General features: G+C 43.5%; 2 protein-coding genes across 2 annotated transcripts in view; both read right to left on the bottom strand.

The window, feature by feature from the left end:
- Positions 1-529: 529 nt before the first annotated feature.
- On the bottom strand, positions 530-6,630 carry ubxn7 (UBX domain protein 7). Its single transcript, XM_080011419.1, has 11 exons — positions 6,543-6,630; positions 5,001-5,157; positions 4,746-4,810; positions 4,512-4,577; positions 4,279-4,391; positions 3,689-3,835; positions 3,488-3,578; positions 3,178-3,308; positions 2,500-3,034; positions 2,307-2,386; positions 530-1,005 (listed from the first exon to the last, which is right to left on the bottom strand). The coding sequence occupies exons 1-11, from the start codon at positions 6,610-6,612 to the stop codon at positions 844-846; spliced, it is 1,617 nt and encodes a 538-aa protein (XP_079867545.1). The 5' UTR covers positions 6,613-6,630; the 3' UTR covers positions 530-843.
- Positions 6,631-7,675: 1,045 nt separating this feature from the next.
- ppp1r7 (protein phosphatase 1, regulatory (inhibitor) subunit 7) overlaps positions 7,676-12,500 on the bottom strand; it is a 6,510-nt gene continuing 1,685 nt past the window's right edge. The window contains exons 3-10 of the mRNA XM_080010881.1: positions 12,465-12,500; positions 12,269-12,334; positions 11,922-12,052; positions 11,597-11,759; positions 10,259-10,375; positions 10,024-10,128; positions 9,821-9,907; positions 7,676-8,685 (exon numbers count right to left, since the gene is read on the bottom strand). The exon at positions 12,465-12,500 is cut by the window's right edge and continues 20 nt beyond it. Of these exons, the coding sequence (XP_079867007.1) occupies positions 8,509-8,685; positions 9,821-9,907; positions 10,024-10,128; positions 10,259-10,375; positions 11,597-11,759; positions 11,922-12,052; positions 12,269-12,334; positions 12,465-12,500 (882 nt within the window). The 3' untranslated portion in view covers positions 7,676-8,508. The remainder of the gene's footprint in view (positions 8,686-9,820; positions 9,908-10,023; positions 10,129-10,258; positions 10,376-11,596; positions 11,760-11,921; positions 12,053-12,268; positions 12,335-12,464) is intronic.

Below are 12,500 nucleotides of genomic sequence, written 5' to 3'. Positions count from 1 at the left end.
CCCCTGTGCAGAGCAGGTCTGATCAAGGAGATGAACAGGCCCTCATTCATTCATTCACGTTTGTATCAAAAGGCTGAAACTCTCCGAGCGGACGTTCTAGTCTAGAAGTAACCGATAGAAACTTGAGTAAGAATATACAGATCTACCTCCTCAGATCTATGAGCATCTCTTTGACGGCAGAGACATTTGAACCGGTTTGTAATTTGGAGACCCTTTGCTTTGATGTTTCAAACCCCCCGTAGAAATGACAAAGTTGAATCAACCAGAGTTTGATGAACCACATCTGGGACAAATGGATGGTTTAAAAAAAAAAAAAAAAAAAAAAAAAAACCCGCTCCTTTACCCATTCATGGGCACAGAACACAAAAACGAGACTTTGCCACTCGTTTCGGGAGGGGCGAGTCGTTTTACAAGTCCCCGGTGCGCCATTCATTCGTATCAATGTTAGACTTTATTGAATTGTCCCCCCCCCCCCCCCTCCCCCTCCCCCTCATATGAAGTTTATCAAATGCGTTTAACCTGATGAGCATACCAGGAAAAAATGTAGCCTTTGTCAGAATGGAAAAGATCATGAAAATAAAAAAATAATAAAGCAGTGTCGATAACACCCAACTGGCCAAAAGTTGTGCACTACAAAGGGTTAGACTGCCAGTAGAGTACGTCAGCATTCTGCCCCCGCGGCATTGTGGGAAACTCTGTCCGTCCACTTACATTTGTCCTGGCAATAGGGGGGCCTAATTTCAGGAAAACAAAGGGTTAAAAGGTCAAGGCCGATGACATAATCCCATGTCATTCGTGATGAAGAGAGGTCTATCCGAAATGTGGGGGTACAGAGTGGGTAATCTAGTTCCTCTCCTGTACAAATACAGTCTCCTGTGGACAGAGCCCGGCTTCCTGCAGCGTGATACCATAGTCCAAGTGGGCGAGTTTCCGTCTGGGGAAGTTAGTGACAAGTTCAAAGCGTTCGTTGGGGTAACCTTTGGACTGGACATGTCTGACCAGTGCCTGGGGAGGAAAGAAAAAGAAAAAATCAAAGACATGTAGGTAGCGAGTATTCGAGGGTTGTTTGAATAACTTCAAAAACAATAATTATTAATGCAACATTTAATAAGTAATCATTGAGCCAACATAAGTGCAAGTTACTGTACTTAAAAGGTGCAGTGTGTAGAATTTAGCGGCATCTAGCGGTGCGGTTGCAGATCGCAACCCACTGAATATCTGAAACTCACAAAAATGCAAAAGGCGCTCTTTTTCTTTTGTCCGTTCTGTGCTACTGTAGAAGAAACATGGCGGTGCACCATGGCAGCCTCCGGGGAAGCATACCCACTCCCCATGTAGATAAAAACGGCTCATTTTCAGGCAACGCCAACACAGTGATTCTTATTTTCATGGGATTATACACAAATTAAAACATACTTGTGAATATTATATTCCATTTCTTCTTCCGTAAATTTTACACACTTGCACCCTTAAGTGCATTTTTCAATAACTGTACTTACTTAAGTATATTCAGTTTTTGACTTTTACTCCACTACATTTCAAAGCATAGATCTATACTTTGTACAAGTAATCCTCACTTAACGACCGGGTAACGTTCCTAGGACCAGGTCATTAAGGGAACTGGTCGATAAGCGAGGCCATTGCTAACGCTAGTGTAGTTAATACTGAAAGACTGCGGGAACGACACTGAGTGAGAACGGTGATGAGAAGTATAAAATGTATATAGTGTATACAGTATGTATATAGTGTATATAGTGTATATAGTATATATAGTGTATATATAGTGTATATAGTTTATAAAGGGTGATGTGCGATGCGAAGCTTGATGCTGAGACGCCGCGGTATTGTACGCAGAACATAATACAGACTGGTCTGAGAGCTAGTCCTAAGTCCGAAAGGCCGTTAAACAGGTAGGAGGAGTACCCATACTCTATTACATTTCCAACAGTCATGTTAGGGTTTTTTTGTCTTTTTTTTTTTCATATTTATAATTTTTCTAAATTGTAATCAGTATCTGCATGAGCATCGGCTACCGAATGAAAAAGCTCCAGCAGCACTTTATGCTGTGTTCTGGAGTCAAGCCACTAGATATGAGAAGTACTTTTAACGGTTAAGTACATTGTAAGTACAATGTAATACATTGTAAGAGCAAGTACTTACATACTTTTAGAATGGTCAGTGTAGTACTTTCACTCAAGCCATTTTGTGTCAGGGTATTTGTACCTTTACTTAAATAAAAGGTCTGAGCATTTCTTGGCTAACACTATTTCCTCAAACAGGGGAGGGGGTGATCGATGCACTCTCACCATAAGCTTGGCTTTGGATGACAGTGAAATTTGCTCTCTCTGTCCATCTGGGTAACGAAGCATCAACCTGGCCTTAGGACCTGGAGTAAATTAACAGTCAGACAATGTAAACACATCATTATATTCAAAACAAGCTCAATAAATGATACAGCTTGTTCACAGAAACAAATAGCAGATGTGGGTTTTGTCTTACCGTCATCAGGACAGTCTAGATCTAAGGGTTCCTCTGTGTGGGTCTTTGATGGCCCAGGACTCTGAGCCGCCGTGGTACAATGGTTCTCCCCCAAGTCCTGGTCAGACTGGGTGCGAATGGGCCTCCCGGCCCGCGGCTCCAGGTGGTTCTTTTTGCTCTCCTCTTTCCTGTGGCTGTGGTTGTTCTCTTTTTGAGGGGACTTCCTGTGGAGGGAGGGGGCGCTGTTGGGACAAGAGGGCTGCGGAGTCAAGGCAGCGGAGGCGGAGGCGGAGGCGGAGGCAGAGGGAGGGGTGGCCGGCCTTCTACCGGAGGAGCTTCTCTCCTCCTGGGGTTCCGACGTTTCGTTATCAGAGCCATCGATGGAAATAAGGCCCTCGCTGTCGGAGAAGGGCTCCGCCTCAGAGTCGTCCTCTGTTCGGGGGGAGTCCGGGGAGTCCGGAGCCTCTGGTGCAGAGGATTCGTAGTGGGTCTCTTGGAGAGAGGCTCGAATGGCGGCTTCCAACTGGCTGTCCTCGCTGGCATCAATCAGACTCTCCTGGGCGAGAACAATAAGAGGTCAGAAGAAATCTAAAATCACACCAGACACAAAACCCGAAAAGAGAAATGAGTTCATGCATAAATAGGAGAGGTTGTAAAGGATGACGGTGGGAAGCAGATTCCATGAACTATAAGACTCACAGAGCGCGCCCGTTTGGCAGGAGGTGCGGGGCATGACGGGCCGTCAAGCTGACCGTGCTCTGCCAGGAAGCCGGTCGCCTGCTCTAGGAACGATGAAACATCCAGCTGGTTCCACTCCACCATTTTCTGACCTAGAGAGAAATTATGAGGGAACCGTGTCAACAACCGTGGCTCAAAGTGTCAGAATGGCCTATGAAGTATTCTTAACACACAGAAGGCGATACAATTTGCATGACCATGCATATCCCAAACGATTGGCTTACTATTCTAGCATATGGCTGCTGCTTCTTCTTCTCTTCTAAAGACCTACCTGTCCGTGGGTCCAGGATGGAAATATAAGGGAACTTGTTGAGCTTGTAGAATTGGATGTACCTCTGTCCTTCTTCACTGTCATGATATACCTGGTTAAAACAAGTAGAGAAGATCAGCGTGTGAATCCAGCATCAAGACTTAGAGGAACGAGGGGTGTGGGCATTAGTGGACTGGGAGCGAGCTCCGAGTTGGTGTTTACCTGCCAGAAGATGAAGTGCTCTCTGATGATGTTCCGCACAGCCTCGTTGCTCCACACATCTCGGTTCAGACACTGGCAGGCGAAGTCCTGCACATTCTGAATGTTGATCATCAGCCACTTGTTCTCCAGCTGTCCACAGTCTTTCGCCTATGGCATAGAGACACAAGGAGCCCAGACAACTGGTGTTTAAGAACAAAGACCCAGAAAGAAGCCCTGACACCACAAAGGTCAATTTCAAGGTGATGCGCCCACAATGGCAAAAATAGGGTACTGGAAAATATATTCAATACAATAATCCATTGCCAAAAGTCATGTTAAATAAACGACAAAAATAACTTAATGCTGATCTATACCATTAGGTAGATGTTACAAATTAAATATCAGGACTTGGTATCGGCCGACAAAGTTTATAATGGGCATAGACAACTGTAGTGAAATGAAAAAAAACTGGCTGACAAAGAACTGCACACCCGAACACCTTTAAGCACTGGGTTTGCTCGCTGTCCTTCTCATCTGACCCACTAGCCTGGTCATTCCCAGTAAGACCTTAAGTGGAAATTCCGTAAATGGCCTTGAGAGTAACTCCTCACCGTTTCAAAGCTGCCTTTATGCATGAGCTCAATAGGTGGGCGGAAGAGATCTGCCAGAGTGCTCAATTTCTTATCCACCGTGCTCCCATTTCGCAGCTCCTGTTCCTGGCGGACTAAGGAGACGAACACATGAATCAATAGTGAGTACAGGAGCTCAAGGTCGGCCTACAGCGAGAATTACAAACAAGAGGGAACTGAAACAGACGCCTTTTGGGGAATTTTCAGGAACTCACTTGTTTCTGTTTGAAAGTCCCGAAAGCCATCGAATATGGACCGGGCAGGTCGGCGTCGCTTTGGGACTGGAGATAAAATACACATTATGAATCACAGTAAGAGAATAACTGAAGGAAAGACAGTGAGCTATAAAAGCAATTTTATTATGAATCACGGTAAGAGAATAACTGAAGGAAAGACAGTGAGCTATAAAAGCAATTTTAGTGTGAGATTATAAAGATATGGCACAGTACCTCCAAACAGTGGTTCTGGTTCCACTAATATATCCTGTTTTTGGGGAATCGGTGCTCGTACATCACTACAAGAACAGGAAAACATTCCGATTAATCACGAATGGCATTGCATCTGCAATCAACTAATCGCAGAAGGAAGAGGGGCGAAAATGTATTTTACAAGACGAGGAAACACGGTGAAGAAAAACCAACGTTAAACATTTGTAAGTAATAGCTGGCCTATATCAGGATCAATGAAGCAAATCCTGGACTCACTCTGTAGGTGGAGCCCTGCTGCTAGAGGCTGCCGTTGAACTGGAGCTGGTGCTGGGTTCCTCTGCAATGCCACCTCCATCCAGGAACATGGTTACTGCCATCTCTAGGTTGTTGTTGCATGCTTCTAACATGTGTTTTCCCACACTCTCCGTTGCTCCTAATAAGAGAAGTTTCCAAATAGAGAGTCAATGCTCATTCAAAAATGTCTGCATAGACTAGTATTAATCGCAAAGTGAAATCATTGCCATATGCAAAGACAAATGCACAGCATTACATCTTAAAACCTCATGAGTTTAAACCCTAGCTTGGTCCACAATAACATGGAGCTCTAATCAGAATATGTGTACTGGGCCAAGTACATTTTCACATACCAGGTATTTGTCTTGTTAATAGTTGGGGTATTGTAGTGCAGACGGACGATAAGGATAAAAAAAAAATCATGCTCGACAAGAACAAAAACAATAAATACAGGATTCACAAAATTTGCTCTATGCAACAGATAAAGATGAAATACACAGAAGGCTACGGCAGGGGCTGTAAGGATGCCTTGACAGTGCGTAAACATAAAAATGAATATAGTTGGATATTTCTGTAGTTGAGAGATAATACGTACACAATAGTATGAACAGGGCTAATAACAGATGGAATACGTCTCATGTATTACAGTGTTTTACATGACGCGTATACACATACATATTAAACAAGATTATTACTGTAGTTGCATTGTCTACAGAAATGTACAGTGACTCAAAAGCCTCTAATTCAATATCGAAAAGGCCTAAAAAATAAATTATTCAGGCATGGGTTGCATGTGAACGGCATCGTTAGAGTTTAAATCCGGAAGTGCGCATGCGCAGAACACTTTCCGAGCCTTATCGTCCTGGCCTATCGCGCTCATCTACTACGACTCAGCTCAACGAGCTGTGCGCTGGTTCAGGGGGGGGGGGGGGAACCAGCCAGTGGCGCACACCGGACGGTTAAACTATGAACGCGAGCAACTTTAACCGTGGCTGGGAGAATGGCCGACGGTCCAATTCGGCAGGAACACACGACACACGAGGAGTGCGAGACGTTTTCATTTCGCATGCACTCCCAGCCACCGTGACATGAGGCGGAGCCTGCAGCCCTCCTCCATTCCACACATTCAAACATACAAAAGATGAAGCGGGGGGGCTCCGGCCGCCGTCACCTCGCTGTAAAAACGCCACAAGCGCGATCAGTGAAGTGGAGAGTGACAGTGGCGGGGTGATATTTCGCCCACGTGTTTTGATAAACCACCATGATGCTTTTTTTTTTTGGGAGGGGGGGGGTGGTTTTGGTTTTTTTCCTTCTTCTTCTTTCTCTTTTTTTTTTTTTTTTTTTTTTTTCTTCTCACTGTAAAGTTCAGGAGCCAGGAGCAGCCCTGGCTGCCTGCCGCTTCTTCTCCCCAGTGCGGAGACTTAATGCCCGTTTTGAGTCGGCGCTTGAGCAGCAGAGCCGCCTGGAAGCGCCGCGCGTGGTTGACGTGCGCGCCTCAAAAGCGAAAGAAAACAGTTTCTTTACCTGTTATCGCTGTGAATTGTTGTATTAACCCGTTCGCCCCCGGAGCCGATGTGTCTCCGAGCGCCGCCATCTTACCGCCACAGACAACAACACAGGGGCTGCGCCTGCGCACATTTCGCTGGCGCAACCTCTGACGTCACTAAAAGCCCGCACTTGGAGTTGTGGGTAATGTGGTTCACTTTCAGGGGCGAAAACGGTTCAACTGGGTGGAACGATGTCCGACCCACGCGTTACAACGTTACAAAAATGACTAATTTAAGGAGCATTTATTATTGTGTAACTTAGAAAAAAAACCCCAACATAAATTAAACCCATCGTGAAAAAGCCTTAATGTCCTGCTCTCCTCTAATCTATTTTTCTATGGTAATGTTTATTGTTATCACAATCCATTTTTTTGTGATTGTAAATTGAATTAAAATATTTTGAATTCATTAATATTTTCCCCCGATGATTTTCTACTTGCGTTGTTTGTATGATGGTGTTCAATTGAAAAAACAAAAAAAAAAAAAAAAAAAAAAAAGCCAGCTCAATTGAAATTTTAAATTTAGGTTTTATTCTCCGTAGAGAAGACAACTTTACTGTCCATTTATCATTAAGAATTAGTATGTATATTACAGTATATCGAAATACAGAATATGGAAAGTGGCATAGGTGATTTATTAAGGCAAACTTGTCAAGTTAGATTTTGGAAAAGAATATTAAATTGATATTTCCAGTTGGTTTGCAAAGCTGGAAACCACTGAGGTTCATGCTTGTGGAGGAGAGAAAAAATGGCATCATTAAATATGAATGGGCCTCCAATATTAGAGACCTATCAGAAATCTTTCACATCCAAATTAGCTTACTGTACAAGATGGACCCACAGTATATTTCAGCAGAACAGTCCTGACTTAGAAAAAAGCCACCCACTTCAACAGACTTGGCCATGCTGGCCTTTCTGCTTTAGATTGTTTCAGCTGAAGTGTCGCGGGTACGAGAGAAAATAACCTGGGTAATATTTGACATATCCATTCTCAGACTGCACTAAACCCATTAAAAACGTCTAATAAACGTCAGCACTTTCACGTACGTTAGCCAAGTCAGGAGAAAGCAAAATACACACCACGTAAGAAACAGGTACTACATTTTGAGCAGTTTATTTAAATTCTTGAAATTCTGAACAGCAGATTGCAAACTCCCTCTCATGTATACAAGTGCCACTGGATTAAATGTACTGTACGTTAGTGTACTTGTCAGAACGACCTTTGAAGCATAAATTTGTTATATGTACAGGACTGCTATGACTTGTTTATTTTTTCCTCCCTAAAGCACAAAATATTTGTTCCGCTGAAGTGTCAAATATACAACATCTCAGTATCAGAATTACATTTTTCCATTTTACTTAATCTAAAGTTTAGCAGTTCTGTTCTTGCATCGGCCGGTGCCTAGCATCGGCACACCGTGGGGAACAGCATCTGTCATCGTGCCGAAAACACTCAGGAGGTAAAAATGCCCCGTCCGCTTCCTCACGTTGGACTGCAGTGCAACTTCAGTGACAATGTGATAAAAAGTAAGAAGGGGCGCTGAGGTTAGAATAAGCCTCCGATCCCACATGCAAAAAGGAGGAGACGGGTGAGGGAAACTGGAGAAGGATCCACCTTTTGTTTTGTTTTGTCTTGTTTTTTTAAGTTTCATATACAGCCCAATAAGTGAATTAGTAAAGATTTCACACAATAGCATCGATGGGGTTCTGCATGGATGCGTGCGTGCGTGTATTTCTTCCGTGTGTTGTGTGAGCGGATGGATGGATGGATGGATGGATGGATGGCTGGATGGGTGAATTTTAACGGCAGAGTGCACACATGTAGATCTGTGCGGAAGCTAGTTTCAAATGTGTTTCAGAATGAGGTCCGTCGTGGGAGCGCGGGGGCGGGTGGAGTGCTGAGGGGTGGAATACTGAGGGCGGACGGGCGGGCGGAGGTGCGGCTCAGAAGCGGATGAAGGTGGCGTCGATCTGGCGCACACTGGGCAGAGCCAGCATGATCTTCCTCCGATACTGGGGGTCCTTCTGGAGAGGGTTCCTCTCCAGATACACCGTCTCAAGGTTTTTGGCGTTCTTCAACTCGTCCAAATCCGACCAGTTGTCGATCTGATTATCGTTCATCTGGGAGAGTGGGAGATAATTCGATGTGGGTAATGACAAACAGGAATATCGTTTCTTTAATTTGCATATTCTAATCCTGTTGGATTTCATCGAACTATCGAGTCTAACTTACTATAAAGGCAGGAATCTCTCTGTCTGTCTGTCTGTCTGTCTGTCTGTCCTTTGATTATCTGAACAACTGTTCGTCCGATCTATTTCACACTTGGTGGGTGTATGCTGGAAACCCAAGGGCATGCAGTGTCAAATTTGGTGCAATTTGGACACACTACACGTGGAATATTAATATACTTTTAATAAACAGAGAACAGCGAGCCAGCCGTGGGTGGGGGCTTCAGGGCTCTGCCAGAGTCACAAAGGGTGTATAACTTTAACCGGCAGTTTCATCTTCCATTGTGGAACAAAACACTCATTCAGTGATGGTTTGTTAAACCATGCCATTAAAATGTCTTAGAAAGTCATACATTTTCTTTAACTTTTAACGTGCATGTACTAGTTCTTTTCATGCTTGTATTACTCGATTTTGTCTTCATATTATAACCCATAGAAAGTGTGGAGATACCGTTTCATCAGACTATCCGTGCAATCAGATTGAGCACTAGAGGACGTGTTTCAAAATGTTACAAGCACCACTACGTTGGCGACTGTGGCTAAGTTCACCAGTGAGAAATCATTTGAGAATTTTTGGAGAATTAAGTGAATTCAAGACCAATTAATTAGAGAGAAACCATTCGCTCAGGAATGATCGTGATCCCTCGTGGTCTAAATGTATGACCCCAAATCAATACAATATATTTTTAAGTGCATTTCGCTTGTTTGGTCTTTCTTTTCATGCAATGTTGTATATTTTATTTTGTGAGCTTAATCTTACCCTGTTTCAAATTTATTTAATTCTTGTGATTCTTTCATCGTTCTACTTTGTAAACGGATTTTCATTGTTTGCTTTGCTTTTATTGACGCTGTCCGATGGCCTTCTTTTAGTCTAAAGCACTTTGAGTTGCAGGTTGTGTATGAAAGGTGCTATACAAATAAAGGTATTACCATTATTATTATAAACCAGAAGATAACATATTAAAAGATTGCAGTATAATAAAGTTGTAGAAATAAACTCAACATCCAATTCCAAACGTAAGCATACCCAGAATTCCTGCAGCTCCGTGAGGTGGCTGATGTTTTCAATCTTCTTCACTCGATTGGCCGCGATGTCCAAAGTCGTCAACTTTTTCTGGAGGAGGGGTGGAGGCACAGATTTGAAATGTTGTTTCTAGTCTTGCGTTTGCATTGCTTGCACAGTGATCAGCGGACAAAGTGAAAGCAACCCTCCGTGCTTCTATGACTCACATTGTTCTCCAAGCCCTCCATGACCTCGATGCCATTGTGGCTCAGATAAAGCTCTCTCAGGTTGACCAGGCTTTGCAGACCCTCTATTTTGGTGATTCGATTACTCTGGAAAGAAACGCATCCCAGCAGTCATTTCAAATTATTACTGCAAATCATTATGCAATGTGCCATGATAGAATCCTCATTTTTCTCATCATAGGCATGGTAGCTGTTGACAAAAAAAAAAAATAAATACCTGAATGCTCAGAACTGTCAGGTTATGCAAACCCTCGAGATGTTGAAGTTGAGTTATCTTGTTGGTACCGAGGAACAGACTTTGCAATGAAGAGAGGTTGTCCAAGTTCTCTATCGCCTGTAAAGACCAAGACAAGCACACAGGCAGAGATTAATTACTGCCACTGCCAATTCACAGTCGGGGTTCATTCTGACATTACAAAGCGAAATTCAAGGACTTTCGAGTACTTTAAAAGCACTATTTTTTCCATTTTCAAGGACTTCACGCAAAATATAATCAATTTTCAAAGCGATCTTCATCAATTAAAATATATAACACACACACACACACACACACACACACACACACACACACACACAGACACACACACACACACACACACACACACACACACACACACACACACACACACCATTAAAATCACTTGTCAAAGGGTGGGATATATTAGGCAGCAAGTGAACAGTCAGTTCTTGAAGTTGACGTGTTGGAAGAAGGAAAAATGGGCAAGTGTGAGGATCTGAGCCACTTTGACAAGGACCAAATTGTAATGGCTAGACGACTGGGTCAGAGTATCTCAAAAACAGCAGGTCTTGTGGGGTGTTCTCTGTATGCAATGGTTAGTACCTACCAAAAGTGCTCCAAGGAATGACAAGTGATGAACTGGCGACAGGGTCATGGTTGATTCTGATCCCACAGAAGAGCTACTGTAGCACAAACTGCTGAAAAAGTTAATGCTGCTGTGATAGAAATGTCTCAGAACACAAAGTGCATCACAGCTTGCTGTGAATGGGGCTGTGTAGACGCAGACCAGTCAGAGTGTCCATGCTGAATGCCTGTCCACCCTGGAAAGCGCCTACAATGGGCATGTGAACATCAGAACTGGACTATGGAGCAATGGAAGAAGGTGGCCTGGTCTGATGAATCACATTTTCTTCTACATCATGTGGGTGGTCAGGTTTAGGGTCGATACGATCAATCATTTGTGGGATGTACTGGAAAAAATCCCGATCCATGGGGGCCCCACCTTGCAACTTCCAGGATTTAAAGGATCGGCTGCTAACGTCTTGGTGTCATCTACTATTATAAGTGTCTATTTCCAACCATGCTGGATTAAATTTACATTTCCCTGGATCTATGTCGTAAAAGCAATTCTGGAATTGTTTTATTACGTTACGATTCTAATTTACAAGAAGGAATTTCAAGCACTTCAAGCACCTCAGGGACCTGGTAAGAACCCTGTGAAGTTCTTACCCACCTCACTCCTTACAAAACGCTGCAACCGACACGTCTTTCATTAATTTCATATCGGATCTTCAAATTAAGACCTTTTCGTCTCACCCGGATGCGGTTGGAGCCCAGCTCCAGCATCTCCAGGCCTTTGAAATGGTCTAGGTTGGCGATGGAGCTGATTTTGTTGTGAAGCAGAAACAGTTTTGTCATTCGCGTCAACTGTTCGAGACCCTCCACCTTCCTCAAAAGGTTGAAGGACACGTCAAGCTGCCTGAAGAGAAATAAGAGATTCACAACGTTTAGAAGCAATAGCAGGCCGCGTTTTTGTTCCACAAATGCCAACGTCAAAGCCCAAACTATGAAAGGAATGTGCGAATGGATGAAAGATATGATTACAAAGCTTGATTGGCCAGTTTAAGTGCAGGAGACTCACTCTAATTCTGTGAGATTGTGCAGGTTTTCCAGCTTGCGGATCTGATTGTCATAGAGATCCAACTCCTGTAGAGAGACGAGGCTGTCGAGGTTTTCTATCTTTTTGATGAGATTCTGACGCAAGGAGAGTGTCTGTGCGAAAGACCAAAAATATAAATAGGTTAATAATTAAAACAATCCAAAACAATTACAGGCCACTCTTAGAGGCATCTAGACATCCGTATTCATCCAAACAAAAGGTTATGCCCACATTTTGACTTGTTTAAGGTCACAAAGGAAGTGGTATTAACCGGATCTACTTGCAGTGTGCACAGTAGCGGTTTCACAAAATAGACAAACTCAACTTACCTTAGCCTTCTGTAACACCTCCAACCCTTCGATCTTTCCAATACGACAGTGAACGAGGTCAACATCCTTCAAAACAAAAGACCCCACAAGCAATCGACAAAAGCTGATTGCTACCACATCCCTTCATAAAAGACCAATCGGTCCGTGTGTTAGTTGACCTTGGCGCACAGGAAAAGTCTCAAATCCAATTCCTCACCTCTTCCTCTGGGTCCAGGGTTATGGTGTCCATATC

Source organism: Zeus faber, assembly GCF_960531495.2.
Source record: "Zeus faber genome assembly, chromosome: 12".
Taxonomy (NCBI): domain Eukaryota; kingdom Metazoa; phylum Chordata; class Actinopteri; order Zeiformes; family Zeidae; genus Zeus; species Zeus faber.
This window is presented reverse-complemented; position numbering and strand designations above follow the sequence as displayed.

Excerpts from the sequence above, each read along its gene's own strand:
- ubxn7 (XM_080011419.1), bottom strand. The coding sequence starts at position 6,612 with ATGGCGGCGCTCGGAGACACATCGGCTCCGGGGGCGAACGGGTTAATA. Across the intron at positions 5,158-6,542 it reads ACAATTCACAGCGATAACAG|GAGCAACGGAGAGTGTGGGA; the intron begins GTAAAGAAACTG and ends TTCTCTTATTAG. Across the intron at positions 2,387-2,499 it reads TCTAGACTGTCCTGATGACG|GTCCTAAGGCCAGGTTGATG; the intron begins GTAAGACAAAAC and ends AATTTACTCCAG.